Raw genomic sequence first — 18,875 nt, forward strand, 5'->3', positions numbered from 1 at the left:
AGTGAAGTTACAGTTTATTAAAAGAGCTAAAAATACGAGAAAAAACAGACAAACTAGTACTTCCATACCGTGCATTGATGTGCTTTGCTAATGTGCAACCGTGCCATTCAATTACTATTATATGTTTGTAGAATAGAAAATCTGCAAGTTAGAAAATGATTAGAATGAATTAATTGAGTTAAGAAACAGCTTTGCAGTTACAGTCATTAAACATTATTACTGTTGTAATGCAGTTTTGATTTGATTCTGCTAGTAGATCTTGAGGATTTATTTCAAGGATCCAAACATTAGAGTGAATCCTTTTTCAGCACCGGGACTCATCATGAGGACTTCCTTCAAAATTGGCTGGGAAATCTCAGTATCTTTGACACCCTGCAGACACAAAACACAGTGCACTTCAAGAACATTACATCATGATTTACTGATGAGTTATTTTTGTTCTGTGAGTTGTCAATTTTATATCTTCACAGGTGCATTCTTATCATTTATTGTACGTGTGTGTAGAACAGAGTATTCTCATTTGTTTACACAATGACATCAGAAAATTAGCATAAAGAAATATTTCAAGTACTTCCCAACGGTGGAAAAAGCCAGAAATCCTATGAAACTGAAGAACAAAACAAATAGTTTTGCTTCTTTTTTTTATTCAAGCATCAAAGAAATCATCTACAAGCAGATGAGGATTTACAGAGAGATACTGGGCGGGGTTATTGTCAATACTTTCTGCTGGAGTTCAAAGAAACAGAAGTAAATGTGCAGCTCATGCATTCATGTGTTCACGAGGTCAGTTTTCATTTCCGGGATGGATCGGGATGATCTCTTGTGGCAGACTTGTGGCAACTGTTCCTCGACATCTTTGTCACCCTGTGGACACAGAGCTCTGATGCCCCAAATAGCATAACGAATATTGACAGCCAGCTGAAGAAGAGCCAGGATGATCAGTGTGATGTCCAAGGATTTCAGTAATTTCTGATGATTTTTGAACACAGTAAAATAAAGAAAAAACACAATTTACCTCAAAAATTGTCATATAGCACTGTACAGAGCAACTCACATGACAACTTTGCTGCAGTTATTGTACACTGTAAATGTGTGTTTAGGCTGGATTACTTGGGCAAAAAGCGCTACATTTCTGCAGTTGTCTTCATCAAGAACAGCTTCATCGCTGCTGCGGTCACAAATCCAGAGGAGAGAGGTGTCTCTCAGGTCCATGCCATACAGCACAATGGCAGTAATGGCAAAGATCCCACCAGCAATATTCATGAAAACAGAGAAGCCCATCTGAGAGGAGACATTTAGAAAATTAAAACTTAGAAACAAGTTGTTTAACACATTTTTTATTGACAATCTTATTTACAGCACAGTCTTAAGTCCTTCATGAGTTTTCTTACCAAACAGGATGAACGGAGTTGTCCAGCCAAAATGGACACAATTCCACTAACAATGAACTGGTGAGAGGTCAGTAGACGTGATGTTAGAGGTGATCATAAATTCAAGAAAAGTCCTTTTTAAAAAAAAAAAAAAAAAAAAGGTAATAGACCATTTAACAAATTGTTAATGTATTTATCGAAAAGTTATAGACTTTAGTTTCGGGTGATTTTACACCTTTGCTTAGCAGGTGAGTTCCAGCTGGAAACATAAATTCTTTTGAGATTGTATCAGGAAGGAGATCTGGTGTAAAACTCCACCAGAGCTACCTGCTTTGGTGACCCTTGTGACAAAGGGACAGCTTTGGTCATGTCAGGCAAACAGCCACATCTCACTGCTGTAAAATCAATCAGCAGAAAGTTGACACATAGGGAGAGGAGCTACAACACCAAGCCCAGCATGAGTTATGAAGTAATTGATCTGAGCTATTGTGAAGTCCAATTGAGAGCTGTCACGAAGTGTACAGTTGTAGGTTGAAGAATGACTCCCAACATTAAATATTTGGACCTACAAATGACAGGATAACTAACATGTGCATAAAAGACACGTTAATTTAAAAAAGGCCTTCTTTTTTCCTGCAGGTCAAAATAAAAAACTCTTCTACCACAAAAAAGTGCTAAATACGCAACAATAAAAGGAAAAAGAAGATTATTTTACCACAGCACCCAGCCAGTAAGCAGCTCCCAGGCTGCTGAGGTCCCCAGGATGTGTGCTTGTTCGTCCCGGCCCAAGTCCAATGTTAAACAGGCCCACTAAGATCTGTATAGTCTGTAAAGGATTCAGAACGATTAAAGTAAAAGCTTAAAATGATCTTTTAACAGCTGGATGATACATTTCTTTTACGTTCTCACCCCAATAGCTGCAGCATCAAAGACCTGCAGCAGATGCAAACAGCAGCAAATCTTTGGACTGCAGCAAAGAAACTTCAGGATGTGACACACTGGTGGAAGCATCTTCTCACTATTTGCCAGCTTCCTTTTTTTGATGATGGACCGACACCTAAAACTTGAAAGACGTTTCTGTCCTTTTGTTCAGCAGTGGGAATGTGCCTCCCACCAAAGAAATGTGTCGTCTTGCTACTGACTAGAGGTTGGAGCTCACGCAGTTGGTCTCTCATTTTTGGTTCATGTGTGCATGTGAGGGGTGGGTATTTGCAGAGGACCCACATTTGAATGTGCCAAATTCTCAATGCTTAAAGCAAACAGAGTCACAATTATCAGTCAACAAACCTATCAAATCCAAACATGCAGGTGTATTAAAGCTGTGGGTGTGCTCTAAGGCAGTGAGATAATGCTTGTGTCCTTTGCCTGCCATTATTTATTTAGTAACTGTAAAATATGCAACAGGGGACAAAGTAAAGCATGTTGTGTTTCTGTCTTTTCTGTCTTATTCTTTAATAATACATATTTTTATTAAATACATCTGCTTTTTTAATCTTCCATTCACCTGTGATATGTATATATTATTAAGAGCTCTATGATGCAATGGTGGCTTCAAGTGGGACTTGGGGAAAAGGTCAAAATGTGACATTTCTTCTGTTGCAGCTAATAAAAAAGATAACTTGAATGTTGTCATGGTTACTTGGATTATGTATATGTTCCTTAGCTGTTAGTTTCCTTTTGTGATTCCTGTCTCCCTGGTTGTGTCCTTGTGTTTGTCTGGTTTCTCTGTGTTCCCTCTCTTGTGTTGTTATTATATCTGTAGCCCTGCATCCTGTGTTTCTCCCTTTCCTGGTCCCACATTCTCCTCTCTGTGTTTCATCTTTTTGTTTTTCCAGTCTTTCTGTTTTTCTTCACTCCCAGTGTCAAGCTTATGTGTCTGAGTCTCAGTGTGGATGTGTTACTTTCCTATTGTGTATATATTGTCTGTTTCTGCCACTGCTCTTTGTTACATGGTCGTCAATTTTTCCCTCATCCTGGCTGGCCTGTTCATTTAGAGGTTTCCTGTTTAGTTCCTTTTTATTTCTAAGTGTCAGCTTAGTGGTAGTGACAGACAAATGAAGCTTTCTGAAGCATCGAAATTTGTATCCATAAAGGGTTCATTACTCAAAGTCTTTCAACATAATCTTCTTTGGTAGCATCTGGTGGCCAAAAATATGAAGCAGGTTGAATCTACAACTTAAAAGGAACTGTTTCCTCATGGTTGCCCACACAAGAGAGCAGAGTTGACAGCTTCTGTTTAATAAAATGTAGCAGTTCTACCTGAAATCATTCTAATCATTCTAACAGTGTGGAGTTTTGTACATGTTTCTTTTTAACAGTTCCAGTAGACTGAGTAGTAGTACAGGCTTTTTGATCTAAATCCATCACAGTACAGCAAACTAACCTGTTCATCCTGCAGTAACCTGCAGAGCATTTTTAAGCAGCCTATAAATGACACAGGTAGTCTGCCTCAGTTTGATTTGCAGCACCTTTCACAATCTGAAGAAATATAATGTCACATGTAGCCTACAGACCCAAAAAACAATAACAATCCCCCCCCCTCCCCCCCCCCTCCCCCACACTTCCCACCTCTGCAATCACCACCAAAACACGCAGCGCAAATCCCGTCAGTGATTCATTTTCTTGTAAACTTTTGGAGGATTGGCGCAGTTACGATTTTCTGTCACGTTCACCTGTGTCTTAACATTTTAGCAATAACGCTGTTTCAAGCTCAATAACAATAGTAGTTATTTAATACTTAAATGCCATCCAAAATTAATTATAATTATGTTGTAATAACACACTTCTTGGAGGTTTTCTGTGCTTCCACTAAAATCCTACGAACAGTCATTAATGTGCATTTCTACAACAATTTGCTGTTTCACTTAATGCCTAAATAAATAGATAAAAATCGGCGCTTTGATTATTATAATCTGTTTCCTTATCCTTAGGTTAATGTAGTGACACGTCTGATTTCATATGTGTGTCCACCAGAGAGCAGCGTAATTCTTTTCAATAGTCCCAAATTTGATGAAGCCTCATAAAAACGTTTATTTGCTAAATTATTGTCATAAATTATCATCATTTATAAAAATTGAAAAAACAACACAATGTCAAAGTAATATAAAAAAGTTTTGCAGATGTTTATATAAATATTTATAATATAGTTATAACCGGAGTTCATTTAAAATATTGCTAAATTAGTCCAACGTTTTTCATCGTGTTGTTCCTTTTTGCTAGTGAGGGTAATTCTTCTATATTGGATTATTTTCAATTATCAGTGTGTTTAACTGGACGTTGAGCAAAGGGTTAATTTGTTTATATCTTCCGTGTGGGCGGAAGAACAACGGGCAAAATTTCGCATCCAATAACAGCTGCGCAACAAACATACAACCAGATATTAATTTGGATCTTGCTTGCTTTTCTTCTGCTCTGACAAGTAAATCGGTTTTTGTTTTATTTTGTATTGTAATTTAGGTTAATGTGACGTAATCATTGGTAAACAGGGGCTGGAGATCAAAGCGGGCCTGTAGGACTAACTTGGAACGCTGCAATGCCCTCCGTGGTGCCAGTCACGGGTGGAGCTGTATTACTGTAATTGTTAAATTACGTCGTATTACTGTCGAGGTTCATGTGTGCATGTGAGGGGTGGGTATTTGCAGAGGACCCACATTTGAAAAACAATAACAGGATATAATCAGATTGGTTGTAGATATTTAGTAAAGGTGATCACAAGGGAATCCCACCGACTAAAAAGGTATCAGTGCTTGCTGTACATATCTGTGGGTGCAGCAGCAGGAGCTCAGGGACTGGGGATGCTCTGCTGCAGAATCAGTTGGTTCTATCAATACAGTATTAAATGTTAACAGGTTGGATATAATAATCGTAGAGTAGACAGTGGTCCCTCATTTATTGCAGGGGTTCTCAGAATAACTAGCCCCTGGTCACAGTTCTCACAATTGATTCTCAAAGTGCAAACCTTTGTAGATTGCAAAACGTAAAAGTATTATTATGCCGCGGTTTGTCTTCATCTGCCCGCCACTTTCGTGCGCCTTTTTCCCTCACGGTGCAGGTGTCTATTTCCGAATGAGGCTCATAGTTATGGGTGTTTTTGTGCTGTTTTTTCTATTGGACGCGATGGTTATCAAAACCAAACGTGATAAATTTGGCAAGCGCAGGAGATTTGTCAATCAGGCTGCAGAATGCAATGCTGTACTGTGCAATAAAAAATCAGCGAAAAAGCAAAGCAGTGACGGATGAACAGCGGGACCACTGTGTGCTGTTTATTAATAAACAATAAAATATATTCCTAAATGACAACATGCATAAAAGCAGAACGGTATTTGTACGTCAGTGGGAAAATAGCGGTGGCTTGCTAGCTTTTGTGCGGCTTCCCGGGTCAGTGAAAACTTTCAAAAGAGAAATGAATGAACTTACCAGGTTGCCCGATCTCTTCACATATCTTCCTCCAAGCTCGGTCCTTTTTATTCCTGTCTCGGTACTGAAAGCAGCTGGTGTTGTACAGCTCCGAGTTGTTTGCTACCGCATTGATTAGCCTTCCCCTCCATTGAAGTATGAAAGGCTCTGGCTGGATCTGCCCCTTTGACCTAGGTAACAGCCACGTCACCAGGCTCCTGATTGGTTGTCGCGGCGCGATTTGACGCTGGAGTTCAGATTTTTCCAACTCGAGCGGTAGACGCGAAACGCGCGTATGCACAAAATGCAACACAAAAACTCACGCGCGTGGTTTTATTCGCGAGTCAAACGCGCCAGACGCGCTACACTGACGCGCGTTTCACGCGTTTTGGCGTTTTCGCGACGCAAATCTGCTTCCGAATTTTCGCGGGACCCGCAATCGCGCGTCATCGCGCCTTTCCATTGACTTTACATGTAAACCTGACGCTCTATTCGCGTCCATCGCGTTCGGTGTGAACACACCGTAACTTGCAATGCGCTCCGTGGTGCCAGTCAAGGGTGGAGCTGTATTACTGTTAGGGTTGCCAACCGTCCCTTAAAAAACGGAATCGTCCCGTATTTCGAAACAAAAGTACACGTCCCGTATTGAGCTAATAAGGGACGCACTTTGTCCCGTAATACAGTGAGAATCAAAAGTAGTCTATAAATGTTAATGGAATTAACGCTTTGTTGGAAAACATAATTCCCAGCCCCTCTCCTGCTTTGTGACCAATGAGCTGACAGCACACTTATGACAATTCGAGTATGACAATTCAGATTACCGCTCATCTCATTGGTCGAGGAAAGGTCGCTTACGGAGAAAATACCGGAAGACAACAGATGACCACAACAAGAAGCATGGCCAACAGGGAAACAAACGCCGACACTGCGGTGCAAGTCTCGGACGACAGTACACCTAAAGCTGGGCAGACACTGTGCGATTTTTTCAGTCGCGTTATTCAGCTCCTGCTCAAACTGCACAATTGACTCGCAGGGGTTAAAAGTTGGTAGGTCACGATGCAGGTCTCACACTATACGGCCCGATGCTCTGATGCGACCTGAGTGCTCACACTGTGCCTCCATAAAATGAAGGTTATAACAGAAAATCTGTCGCGCTCTCCCTCTGTCTTTCACTCACACAGACACACACCACCACCATCAACTTTGCTAAATTGCTAATGAAAAACATTGATCAGGCAGCTGTGATTGAGCAGCATGTAAATCCAACTATTTTCATGGTTGTTGTGGTCGTGATAATTTTGTGAGGCCACATCGAAAGGGCTCGGATGGTTCTACAGGTTGTGCCTCCATCGCTTGTGTCCAGATCACACGCTGCACAGCCGTGCTGCTCCGTCTTTTTCGCTGACATTTGTGTTTGCGCGTGCGCAGTGTGACAAACTGCGGTGACACCCTCACGACCAAGCGATTGATGATCGGGAGCTGGTCGTGAGGTGTTAATCGCGTCTCGTTACCCCACGTATACTACACGACGCACGATGAAGGCCAAAATCGGGCCGATCGCCAAATCGGTCGCACGACTCAAAAATCGGTTCAAAATGGGCCAAAAATCGCACAGTGTAAGCCCAGCATTACACTCACACAGACACACACACCACCACCATCAACTTTGCTAAATTGCTAATGAAAAACATTGATCGGGCAGCTGTGACTGAGCAGCAATGTAAATCCAACTATTTTCACGGTTGTTGTGGTCGTGATAATTTTGTGATGCCACATCGAAAAGGCTCGGATGAGCTTTGAAAAGTTCTACAAGTTGTGCCTCCATCGCTTGTGTCCAGATCACACGCTGCACAGCCGTGCTGCTCCATCTTTTACACCAACGTTTACGTGTTTGCGCGCGAGCAGTGTGAGCGGCTGTGATGAGACCCTCACGAGCGATTGATGATCAGGAGCTGGTCGTGAGGTGTTAATCGCTTCTCGTTACCCCACGTATACTACACGATGCACGATGAAGATCACTCAAAAATCGGCTCAAAATGGGCCTAAAACCACACAGTGTAAGCCCAGCATTAGAGCAGCAATGTTTGTTCCCCTCAGAGAAAGGGAAGAATGGGAAAAGGAAAACACCTGGCTGGAAAAAGTTAATATGGGCATGTGCAGTGAATATCAGCGCTATGTGGCCAGAAGTGTGATAATATAATTTATTTTGTGTAATAAACAACTGCAAGGATAGATGATTACAAATAGATGACTAATACATAAAAGTAATACATAGATGAATAATGATGATGAGTTAAGATGCGTAATCATGGGAACAAGCGGGTTTACAAACAGGAGCAGCTGATTAGCATTAGAAAAGCTGAAATAATACCTCAACTGAAGCCAATTGTACTAAATGCACTAAATGTGCACTGTTACAAGAATGTTTTTCTTTCTATTGTTTTCTATTATTTTAAGTTAAGCAGGACAGAGTTCTTTTAAAGAAAGATTTACTTATATTCTCAAAAGTTAAGCATGACAGGCTTCTGTTTAAGAAGGAGACCTGTTTTACTGTGTTAATGTTGTCATTTTGAGCTAAAAATAAATGGCTAAATGATCATTTGTTTCACATGTGTTCATATCACAAAGAATACACATCTACTTAAATCAAATTCAAGTCAAATGGTTAAAAAAATAATTTCACACACAAAAAAAGAGCTAGAAAATTCACCACACTGGGAAGGGTGAAGACAACTGGGTCGCCCGGCCCTGGCCACGAGGTGTCCCTTATTTATTTTTCAGGGAGTTGGCAACCCTACTCCTGATAGCCCTCAATGTCTAAGTGTATTTAAAATTGAGAGGTGGGCAACGACGCCAGGGGTGAGGTGTACACCCTGATGGTAATTTGGACTCCATGATTGTGCCCACCCCCAAGATCCTATATGTATGTGTAATGAGAGTGTGAATAATGTGAATGTCTAAGTTGTGGGATAAAATTGAGGCAGAGGCAGCCAGAAGGGGACAGAGGGGGGGGTAGCCTCCTCTGCACCCTGGTGACATACCCCTACTCCAAGGCCCTGCATGTGTGGGTGGTTGTGGTGGAGCGGGAAGAGAGAGGCAGCTGGAGATGGGGAGGGAAGGAAGGGAGGGGCAGGTAACCCCTCCCTGGGGCCAGCTCCCCCGCTGACCCCAGTAGGCACTCCCACACTCCGCGACCCGCCAGGGAAAGGGGGCCCAGGCCCATCCAGACCGGGGCCCAGTGCAGCAGCGCCTCCCGGCCCCACAGAGCCCGGGACAGTCCACCCAACCCCACCACAGAGAAAACTGCACCCACCCCACCATCCACTCATCTTCCAGACTACATAAGACAGTAAACGCCCAGGCTGAGATCTTCCTCCACCTCTCCTGTATCTCCCCCTCCTGCAGAGAGAGTTCCTGAAGAGAGGAAAGCTCCTGCAAGATGTGACCATCTCCCCCACCAGTTGAAGAGCCCCCCAGGTGGTTCGACGCACCGGCGGCACCCTGCTCCAGGGCCGGGCCCCCATGCACCCACCTGCCCACAACCCCGGCAACACACCAACCAGGATCCAAGCCCCCGAGGCCCGGCCCGGGCCCCAGCCCAGAGACGGAGCGCCCCCAGAACCTCACGCCCATCCCGGACCCACCCAGGGCCAGCCAGGCTACCAGGTCAGTAACCCACGTCCGTCAGCACAGACCCTCCCCTAGCCCTGCTGCACGCAGCCGCGAGGAAACAGTCACCTGAGAGCCAACAGAGCCCCCAACCGGACATGACCGCTACCCCGGGTTGAGCCCCCCAAGGAAGATGCCTCCGGGGAACCCCCCGACGCCCTAAGCCTGTCCCTACCCCCACACCAATCACAACAGTGAAGGTGGGACCTAGCAGATCGTTACATGGAGAAACCTTTGGAATACAAGCGCGCTGATCCACACAGGTATGCACACGGGTGTTCACTGCTTGTAGACCCAAATTACACCTTTCTTGGCTGCTACTTCGAAGCACATCTGTCCTGCGTGCTGCACAACAACATTGAATATTTAGTTTTTACTGCTGTTTACACTTAGCTAGATTAATGCGATGGTGTTGTGTTTAGTATGTTGCTTTGTTTTTGTTTGTTTTTTTGTCTTTTTTTGCTTGTTTTCTATTCTTCTCTCAACAGGTGATCCAGGAGATTTTTATTTTTTTTCTCCCCCCCTTTCTCACTGTCCCTCTCGCCTTCTGTTTTTCCTTTCCTTCCTCTTTCTTTCTCCCTTTCCTATCTCTCACTCATGTCTGTCCCGTCTGTAACATCTGAAAATAAAATATAATAAATAATAAAAACAAAGATCGACCAAATGGACCAATACGGCAATGCCACGATGATCCATTTGGCATTACATTGGAGGTTTTTTTTTTTTCCATTTTGTGCAACCATTTAAAAACACTACTATAACTAAAATGAAAGAACAATCAGGTGTCACAATAAGATGCCCCACAAATTATTTGTGCCATTAAAAAACATATTTGTCCGCTACAAGACAATCCATTTCCAAAAACCTGTTGAAATCTCAAATGCCATAGCTGGGCTGGCCATCGGGCATACCAGGCATTTGCCCGGTGGGGATGACTTATTTATTTTTTTGTAACGCATGAACAATGAAAGGTGGTGGATTGACCAGATGCTGGCCGATGTGTAAAAATAACTCAATTGTTTGGTGGTGGCTGTGGCGGAGCTTCCACAGAGGCCAGCAAGTGGATGAGGGAAAGGGAGGCAGGAGGAGGACAGACCCGAGGCGGCCGCCGGTCCGAGTGTCAGGTGAACTGAACTTCAGGTAAGAAGTTATGACCTGCAGTCTATCTGGGTCAGATATAAACAGGTGGAGTTTATTTTCGTTGTGCTAACTTTTTATAATCAGTTACAATAACTCGTACTGCGTACTATCTAGCATGATGGAGTTTCTATACAGCTGGGTGGGTGCTATGATGTTACTGATAGTGAACTTTATTTTATTCATAAGGTTAGTTAGTAGAGTTGCCAACGGCTCCTTACAAAATGGAATGGTTACTTTTACGTGTTTCGTATTGAGCTGAGAAGGGACGCAGTTTGTCCCGGACTTCAGCTAGAATGGAAAAAGGCACAAAGCTGGAGTTATTCTGTGTCTTTGCTGCACAGCTGCATCTTCTTCTGTTATTCTCTGCCCCCCCCCCCCCCCCACTCCTGTCCTACTTCAATCATGAAACTGATCAATGATCAGCTGATCGGCTTTTCTGTCGTTTGTTTATCGCCCACTTTGCGCCAGAAAGAGGAAACCGGCGGATGTCGTGCTAAACAACAGCAGCATGTTTAAGCTTGATCAGCTGTTGTTATAATTTATTTAATATTAATTTCTAGCAGCTGATGTTTGCTGGAGCCTGTCAGTTTGGATATGTGGTGAGGGAAACATGTCCCCGTCCGGCCCTGTGAAATGCCCATGGTTGATTGAAATGTGCTCTGGCACAATCATAGGCATTACCACTGAAAACAAGGAAAAAAAAGCGCTAAGGGCTGAACCAGTGCTGGACTGGGACAAAAAAAAATCGGCCCGGCATTTTGGCTGGAGACCAGCCCACCAGGTCTTATAGGAACGGCCATAAAGCCTTTGACAACAGGCATCTCCAAAAACGTTAGAGCACTTTTGCAAATATGTGATGTCTTGATAAATCGAGCAGGTATTTGAAGTTTACACAGCACCATTCTCGCATGAAAATATGTTTAAATTTTATTTTGTGACCCAGAAAGAGTAATATTTCAAACTCTGCCACTCTGTGTTCCTCCGCCACTGCCTCCTTTGAGTTTTGGACGAAATGGATTCTGGGATATTGCATTTCGTCATTTCGAGCTGATTGGAGAGCAGAACAGCCAATCAGATTTTTTTGTATCCAAGTCTGTGATTGGCTGGTTTTGTGGCACAAATATAACGGTGTAGAGAAAGAATTGAGCGCGCATGGGCAGAAATGTTGAGAGCGCGAGCAACACATTGCGAGCGAGCGCAAATGCAAAAACTGAGCTGGAGGGGCTGCTGGTGTGTGTATGTGGATAATAAAAACACTGAAATACATTTTTTGCACGCAGGAATGAATTTTGTTCACTCAAATTCAGCTTTTCTTCGCTCAAAATAAATTTCTCCTCAAAATTCAACACATGCACCTGCAAACTTTTTTTACGTGCGCTCAATTTTTTTTTACGTGCGCTCAGAATAGTGGCACAAAAATAACGCCATAGCTCTCGAGGCCTGGAGTTCCCCCACCCCTGACTTAACACAGTAACCCCAAGTCAATCACACTTCCAGTGAAAGCAAACTGTCCACTTAGGAAACAACCGAAATCCAAAATTCATTTACCTGGATTTCTACAACAATTTGCTGATTCACTTAATGCCTAAATAAATAGATCAAAATCAGTGCGTTGATTATTATAATCTGGTTATTAGTCCTAAATTAGTTTAGTTAAATTAGTCCACCAACGTTTTTCACTGTATTGTTCCGTTTTGCTAGTGAGGGTAATTCTTCCACATTTGATTTTTTTCAATTATCTTTGTGTGTAATTGGATGTTGAGCAAAGGGTTAATTTTTATATTGTCCTTATGGGCGGAGGAACAACTGGAAAATCTCATCCAGCAATAGCTGCGCAACAAACACACAACCAGATATTAATTTGGTTTTTGGTTGCTTTTCTTCTCCTCTGACAAGTAAGTTTGTTTGTTTTATTGATTTTGTATTGTAATTCAGGTTAATGTGACGTAATCATTGGTAAACAGGGGCTGTAGATCAAAGCGGGCCTGTAGGACTAACTTGGAACGCTGCAATGCCCTCCGTGGTGCCAGTCACGGGTGGAGCTGTATTACTGTAATTGTTAAATTACGTCGTATTACTGTCGAGAACAAAGACTTTGATCAAATACTTTTTTACATACATGTTTGTTTTTGTGGTCGTGGCTCGATTTCCCGGAACAGTCGGCGCAGTTTCGCTCCCTGCTGCTGGTAGTGGCGCAGTCACTTAATTTTTTTGGACTTTCACTCACAGGAGTAAAGTCGAGTTTCGTCCGCTTTGCAGCACATGTCCGTCGAGTTTTCTCTCTGGTAGGTTACAGCACTTTCCTAATATGCGGAGGACCCCAAAAAAAGTTTAGAGGATTGCAAAAATGTCAACAAAGCTAATGAAAAGAGAATTACGTTGTGAATTTTTCATACACCAGCTTTACTCTGTTACTTCGTTTATATTCGTTTCATGATTTCTCAGTTTCGGTTTCAGAAAAACTATCCAAAGCCACTTTATTGGGTCCAGCCAGGCTTTTGTTTACACTAAATTCTGACCTGCGTCCAAAATTTGCAACGAAGCTTCGACATGTTGAGCGTTCAGAGCGTTCTCTGCATACGTTGGTCGCGGTGAGTGATTATGGGAGTTAGTCTTGCTTCGTTTATTGTCAAAGCAGTCTGGCCATTTTCCTCTGACCTCTATAATCAACAACGCATTTTCTGCAGGTCACTGAATTCTTTATTATGGACATTTTTCTGTAAACCTTAGAGATAGTTCTCTCATCATCAGTTTCTGTAATATTCAGACCAGTCCATCTGTCACCAAAGACCACGCCCCATTCAGAGTCATTTAAATCACCTTTCTTCACTTTATCTTTTCAATGTCCACATGCTTAAATACTTTAAAGTGCTTTCATTAGATATTTCCACTAACAAGTAGTTTAATGGTTAATAAAGTGACTGTGAGTGTTTATCTTCAGTACTGTTATTCAGTTACTCATCATCTTTATCTAATATTGAAATGTATAGCATCTTGTTATAACTGCAAACACAACTGCATCACTTAATGTAGTTATTTATTTATATACAAGTTTTTTTTAAATTTCATTATAATTAACAGACAGTGTAAGTCACTGTTAATGGAGCTCGACATCATTATAAGGTGAGTTATAAGAGTTAATATAAGATAATAGGTATCGAGTGATTTGGATTTTTAATTTTGTTAGTTGCAGAAGTTAAATGAATATTTTGTTTCAATACTTCGATGAGTTCAGCCATTTCTCCACAACTGGGGCCTTAATGTGATTCAGACTATGTTCATTTTTATGTACTCTTCTCTCTTTCAGTCTCCAGGATCTACAGACAGGATGTCTGTCACTGTGTCTAAGGCTGATGGGGTCACTGTGTTCACCTTGACCTCTGACCCTGATAGCTCTTGGCCTCCTCTGTGCCAGATCCTCAAGAACCTTTGCTACAGTCCAGTGTGCTGCACCGTGTCACAGCGCCTGAGGCGCCTCAACAGAACCTCTCAGACAGTGCTGGGGGTGAGCTACAACCTTTAAGGATTCAAATACCTCGCTTCTGTCAGTCTGCCCCAGGGCAGCTGTGGCTACACCTGTAGCTTGCCTCCACCAGTGTGTGAATTAATAGTGGAATTGTAAAGCGCTTTGACGGTCTCGAAAACTTGTTGTTCCTAGAGTATTTAAAAGTAGAATGGGAGGCAGAGCCTTCAGTTTTCAGGCCCCCCCTCTTCTGTGGAACCAGCTTCCAGTTTGGATTCGGGAGACAGACACTATCACTACTTTTAAGATTAGGCTTCAAACTTTCCTTTTTGCTAAAGCATTTTCTCACCTTTCTCACTCACTATGTGTTAACAGACCTCTCTGCATCAAATCATACCTGTTATTGATCTCTTTCTCTCTTCCACAGCATGTCTTTATCCTATCTTCCTTTTCTCACCCCAACCAATCACAGCAGATGGTCCCGCCCCTCCCTGAGCCTGGTTCTGCTGGAGGTTTCTTCCTGTTAAAAGGGAGTTTTTCCTTCCCACTGTCATCAAAGTGCTTGCTCATAGGGTGTCATATGATTGTTGGGCTTTTCTCTTTGTCTATTATTGTACGATCTACTGTACATTATAAAGCGCCTTGAGGCGACTGTTGTTGTGATTTGGCGCTGTATAAGTCGAATTGAATATATATAGTTATATATAGCTTTTATAACACAGAATATAGTTTGTGTACTCCCCTTTACGCGTGTGTGTGTGTGTGTGTGTGTGTGTGCGTGCGCGCGCGCGTGTGTGTGTCGAGTAATTCAAATCATTTTAAACATTCAGGAGATAAAACACTGTCAGAACTATTGTTGCCTCCTATTAATGTCAGATAGCCTTCCAAGAAGACAGAGTAAAGGTAAATTTTATGTGTCAGGGATGCCACCGGCTTTGTATCAGTGTCATGTTTCCTTACCCCACGTGAGTCTAACTCTCACGTGAGTCTAACTCTCTCACTGACAAATTTATTGGACTTAAAAGTGAAGAAAAGTAAAAAGTTATCCACTGTGGTTTAAAACAGGGCAGCACAATGGTTAGCGATGTCCTCTTCGGCTTCCTCCCACAGTCCAAAGGCATGCGGTTAGTGGGGTTAGGTTAGGTCAGGTTAATTGGTAACTCTAAAATCGCTCTAAGGTGTGTATGTGGTTGTGAATGTTTGTCTGTCTCGATGTGTTTGCCCTGTGACAGACTGGCGATCTGTCTAGGGAGTACCCTACATCTCGCCCTCAGACAGCTGGGATAGGCTCCAGACCCCCACAACCCTGAATAAGCAGAAGAGAATGGATGGATAGTTTAAGAGTTTTCTTATCACACTACAGAAAAAGACTTAGAGAAAGTGCTCCAGTATACAGCATATCCTATGACTGGTGTTAAACATCTACATCACCAGTTGTTAATTCTGTGCTTCTTCTTTGTCAGACTCTGCAGATTATGATTGGGCTTCTCAGTGTTGGACTCGGAACAATCCTTGTAAGCCGATATGTTGGATTATGGACCATACGTGAAACCGGCTACCCTTTTTGGATGGGAGGGTTGGTAAGCAAGCGAAGCAGCTTTTTCCTCAACTAGAATCCTCTGAGTCGGAAAAGAAAGGGACAACATTCCTCTTCCAAAAGTCCATCGGCTGCTCTCTACAGTTCCCAAATGTTTTGGGCTGTTGTTAAAAGAGGGGCGCTACACAGTAGTCAACATCAGATAAAAAAAATTCTCCTTTTTCTTTTTTGTAATTGCAAATTTTCTCAGTTTTACTGTAAAATAAATAAATAAATACATAAGGGCATATGAAGTTTACCAATCATCGCATTCTGTTTTCATTTACATTTTAAACCCATTTCAACTCTTCAGAATTGAGCCTGTAGTTCAGAGTATGTAGAGTATCAGAGTTGGCGCTTAAGACAAAGCTGGAGAATCTTATGAAATCAAATGTGTTTTATCAATTGAAATCTTAATCCCTTACTTCTGTGGTTTTATTGATAAGCTGCTGTTTCTTATTGTCACCTTAAACACATGATGTGTCTCCTCATTCAGTTAAATTACACATGGGAAGGAATTAAACTTTAATGTCTTTGTTTTTTTGTCTTGTGTAGTTCATCATGTTTGGAATCGTCAGCATTTTGTCTGACAAGTATCCAAGTCCATGTCTGGTGAGTAGTCCAGATATATCCTAGAAGGATGACTTGAATTTTGTTGTTTAAGTTGAAGATATGAAAGTAGAAGTATACTATTCTATTTCAATATACAAGTTTACACCAGGTCTCATGTATGCACATCTATGTATATGTATTTATGTAGGATGGAGCTGCAGAGCTTTAATACCAACCATTGCAAGCTTTCCTGCACTGACTGACTGTAAAACTTTTAACCGACCAGCCTTCTAATGTCTAAAATTTTATTTTACACTAACTGACCCATCTTGTATTTCAGGTTATCGTCAATGTGATTCTGAATCTGACTGGCGTTGCTTTTGCCATTGCAGCCATTGTGCTGTATAGCATCAGTGTATCTAATCTATATTTGTGGAACATTTGTGGGGAGCCCGACTACTGGTATGGCCATCATACAACACCAAGTTCGTCTCCTGAACAGATGATACTACAGGAGAGATGCTTGGAGGCCAAAGCTTTAATTAAGGTAAGCGTTAGTTCAGCAGTTTACATACAAGTTAAATTACCTAACTGACAAGTGGAAAATAATTGTTTAAAGTCGAATAATTATTAAATTGTTTTGTAGATATAATCACAGGTTTTTGCTTCTGAAATCTATGGATTTGCAGCTGGTAATCACCTTTCGTGGTCTCACTTTTCCGCAGATTTTTTTTTGTGCAATTTTGCATGCTATTCAGAAAAAAAATTTGACTCCTGTACAGAACGTCAAATTTACATAAATCTTTGATCGCTAGCAGTGTAACTCTGAAGTGCTGTACTATATGTTTGTAAGTTTTCTCTCCAACTGACACAACAATGTCAATGAAACGTTTGGCACCATCAAAGGAACCTGCGCTAGCACCCAAAAGGCAGAGAAAGATGCTAACCATTGCACAAAAACTTGGACTTCTGGACATGCTAAAGGAAGGTAGATGTTAACGTAGTTAATTACCACTATGGTGGTACCACTACCATAGAATTTACAGAAACAGTCAGATAAGTCAAACTTTACTCAGCTTCTTCTTGCTTCCTTTATTTCTACACCATTGATTCATTGATGTTGGATTCTCTGGCAGCTTCTCTATTCTCATGTTCTGGACCTGAAAACAGGGTTTGATCTTTGGTTTCATTCTATAATGCTGAAATTATTTTTCTACAAAGGTTTGAACTTTGAGAGCATTTTCAGAACGTTACTCCCATGATAAACGAGGGACCACTATATATAGGTTTTTGATCTTGCGATCACAGTCACGTCTGTACAGAAGTCTCCGCCCACTCTCCGGTCAAAGGGTCTGAGCCTCTGATCCTTTTATTACTGCAATAAAATTGAGCACTGTTGTTTGTATCCCAACAGATGCTCTACAGAAGCATCATTGCTGTGCTAATTGTGCTGTCAGTCCTGGAGCTCTGCGTCACCATCAGCTCAGTCGTCTTGGGGATCAAGAGTCTGAAGAGCAAAGAAAAGGGACAAACCAAGGTAACAGACTAGCATCGCTTCAAGGTGAAACTGTTATTTAAGCAGAAAATAATGGCCGAATATGTTTAAGGTTTTTTTCTTTTGTTTTTGTTTTGTGTGAGTTCTTATGTGGAAGTTTATGAATATTTGGTGACTTGCTCAAAAGCCAAACAGATTTATTCAGCGTCATTTTACTTTACCAATATTCTCTTTTTTAGAGCACTGATGACCCAGAGCTCTACACACCACTTCTAGAGGAAGTTACCACTAAGCCTACAGTCTGAATGTAATTGTGCTGTGAGGCTTTGTAACCATGTGCCTTCATAGCTTTCACCGTGTACTGCAACATTATCATGCAGTTCTCTTGCACTTTTATATACTGCAAATTGAATGTATTTCTAAATCTCTACTTTTTCTCTTCAGTGTGCCTTCCTCCAGATAGTATGCCACATGCTTTGTTGTTGCTTTTCTTTCTTTCTTTTTCTTTTTTTTTTTTGACAATATTGGGCCATGATACATAAAAATAAAGAAATCTGTTGCACATTTCATCAGCATTTGAGTTCCTTTCAAAAATGTTTTCAAAGGTAGATGAGAACTAAAAATTGTGTGGTAAAATCTGTGGAAAAAGTGTGGGGCTAATTCGCTGCAGAACACTTTGTAACATGCAGCTGTCCAGAACTCTAATCAATAATCAATGGCTGATTGGGATCTTTGATTATCTGCTGTTGTCACTGAATAGAATAGAATAGAATTGAATTGAATAGAATAGCCATTTATTATCATTTTCCCTGTACAATGACCAACCTTGCCAGAATAAAATATAAACAGTAGACAGCAGGAATAAATGACAAACAGGACAAGTTTATACAATCAAGACGGAAATATAGAAAACAAGAGAAATTTATACAAAACAAACAAATGGTGTTTATTAGCAAATGGACTGATTCTTATATAGTGCTTCTCTACTCTCCTGAAGCACTCAAAGCACTTAAGACAACATACTACATTAATTTTATTCTATGCTGCTTAAGTGCTTTCTATTTAAACATTCACACAAATTGATTCTCTGATGGATGCAACTTGCCCAAGAAAATTTAGCATGCGGACTGTGAAAGCCAGAGATTGAACCACCAACTTTCTGATAAGTAAGCGACCTGCTCTGCCTCCTGAGCTACAGCCATCACCACCGTCAGA

The 18,875-nt window shown here is 41.6% G+C and overlaps 2 protein-coding genes across 4 annotated transcripts; one reads left to right on the forward strand and one right to left on the reverse strand.

The window, feature by feature from the left end:
- Window positions 1–752: 752 nt before the first annotated feature.
- On the reverse strand, window positions 753–12,838 carry LOC308406063 (uncharacterized protein; the record flags this gene model as incomplete). Its single annotated transcript, XM_080896865.1, has 6 exons — window positions 753–969; window positions 1,111–1,281; window positions 1,392–1,448; window positions 2,086–2,196; window positions 5,787–5,860; window positions 12,802–12,838. The coding sequence occupies 6 exons, from the start codon at window positions 12,836–12,838 to the stop codon at window positions 769–771; spliced, it is 651 nt and encodes a 216-aa protein (XP_080752991.1). The 3' UTR covers window positions 753–768.
- On the forward strand, window positions 12,369–18,217 carry LOC308405807 (membrane-spanning 4-domains subfamily A member 5-like). Of its 3 annotated transcripts, XM_080896554.1 has the most exons (8): window positions 12,552–12,859; window positions 13,020–13,165; window positions 13,882–14,079; window positions 15,501–15,617; window positions 16,169–16,225; window positions 16,506–16,712; window positions 17,580–17,702; window positions 17,900–18,217. In XM_080896554.1, exons 3-8 carry the CDS (start codon window positions 13,903–13,905, stop codon window positions 17,963–17,965), a joined length of 747 nt encoding a protein of 248 aa, XP_080752680.1. In that variant the 5' UTR covers window positions 12,552–12,859; window positions 13,020–13,165; window positions 13,882–13,902; the 3' UTR covers window positions 17,966–18,217. The 3 variants fall into 3 exon arrangements, with proteins under 3 accessions (XP_080752678.1, XP_080752680.1, XP_080752679.1); XM_080896552.1 differs by lacking the exons at window positions 12,552–12,859; window positions 13,020–13,165 and adding an exon at window positions 12,369–12,469; XM_080896553.1 differs by lacking the exon at window positions 13,020–13,165.
- Window positions 18,218–18,875: the final 658 nt, after the last annotated feature.

Source organism: Rhamphochromis sp. 'chilingali' (assembly GCF_963969265.1).
Source record: "Rhamphochromis sp. 'chilingali' genome assembly, chromosome: 11".
In the NCBI taxonomy this organism is placed as follows: domain Eukaryota; kingdom Metazoa; phylum Chordata; class Actinopteri; order Cichliformes; family Cichlidae; genus Rhamphochromis; species Rhamphochromis sp. 'chilingali'.

Bases quoted from the DNA above. Each gene is read 5' to 3' on its own strand.
- LOC308405807 (XM_080896552.1), top strand. From the start codon at position 13,903: ATGTCTGTCACTGTGTCTAAGGCTGATGGGGTCACTGTGTTCACCTTG. The intron at 14,080-15,500 runs GTGAGCTACAAC...CTTCTTTGTCAG, and splicing joins CCTCTCAGACAGTGCTGGGG to ACTCTGCAGATTATGATTGG. The intron at 16,226-16,505 runs GTGAGTAGTCCA...CTTGTATTTCAG, and splicing joins AGTATCCAAGTCCATGTCTG to GTTATCGTCAATGTGATTCT.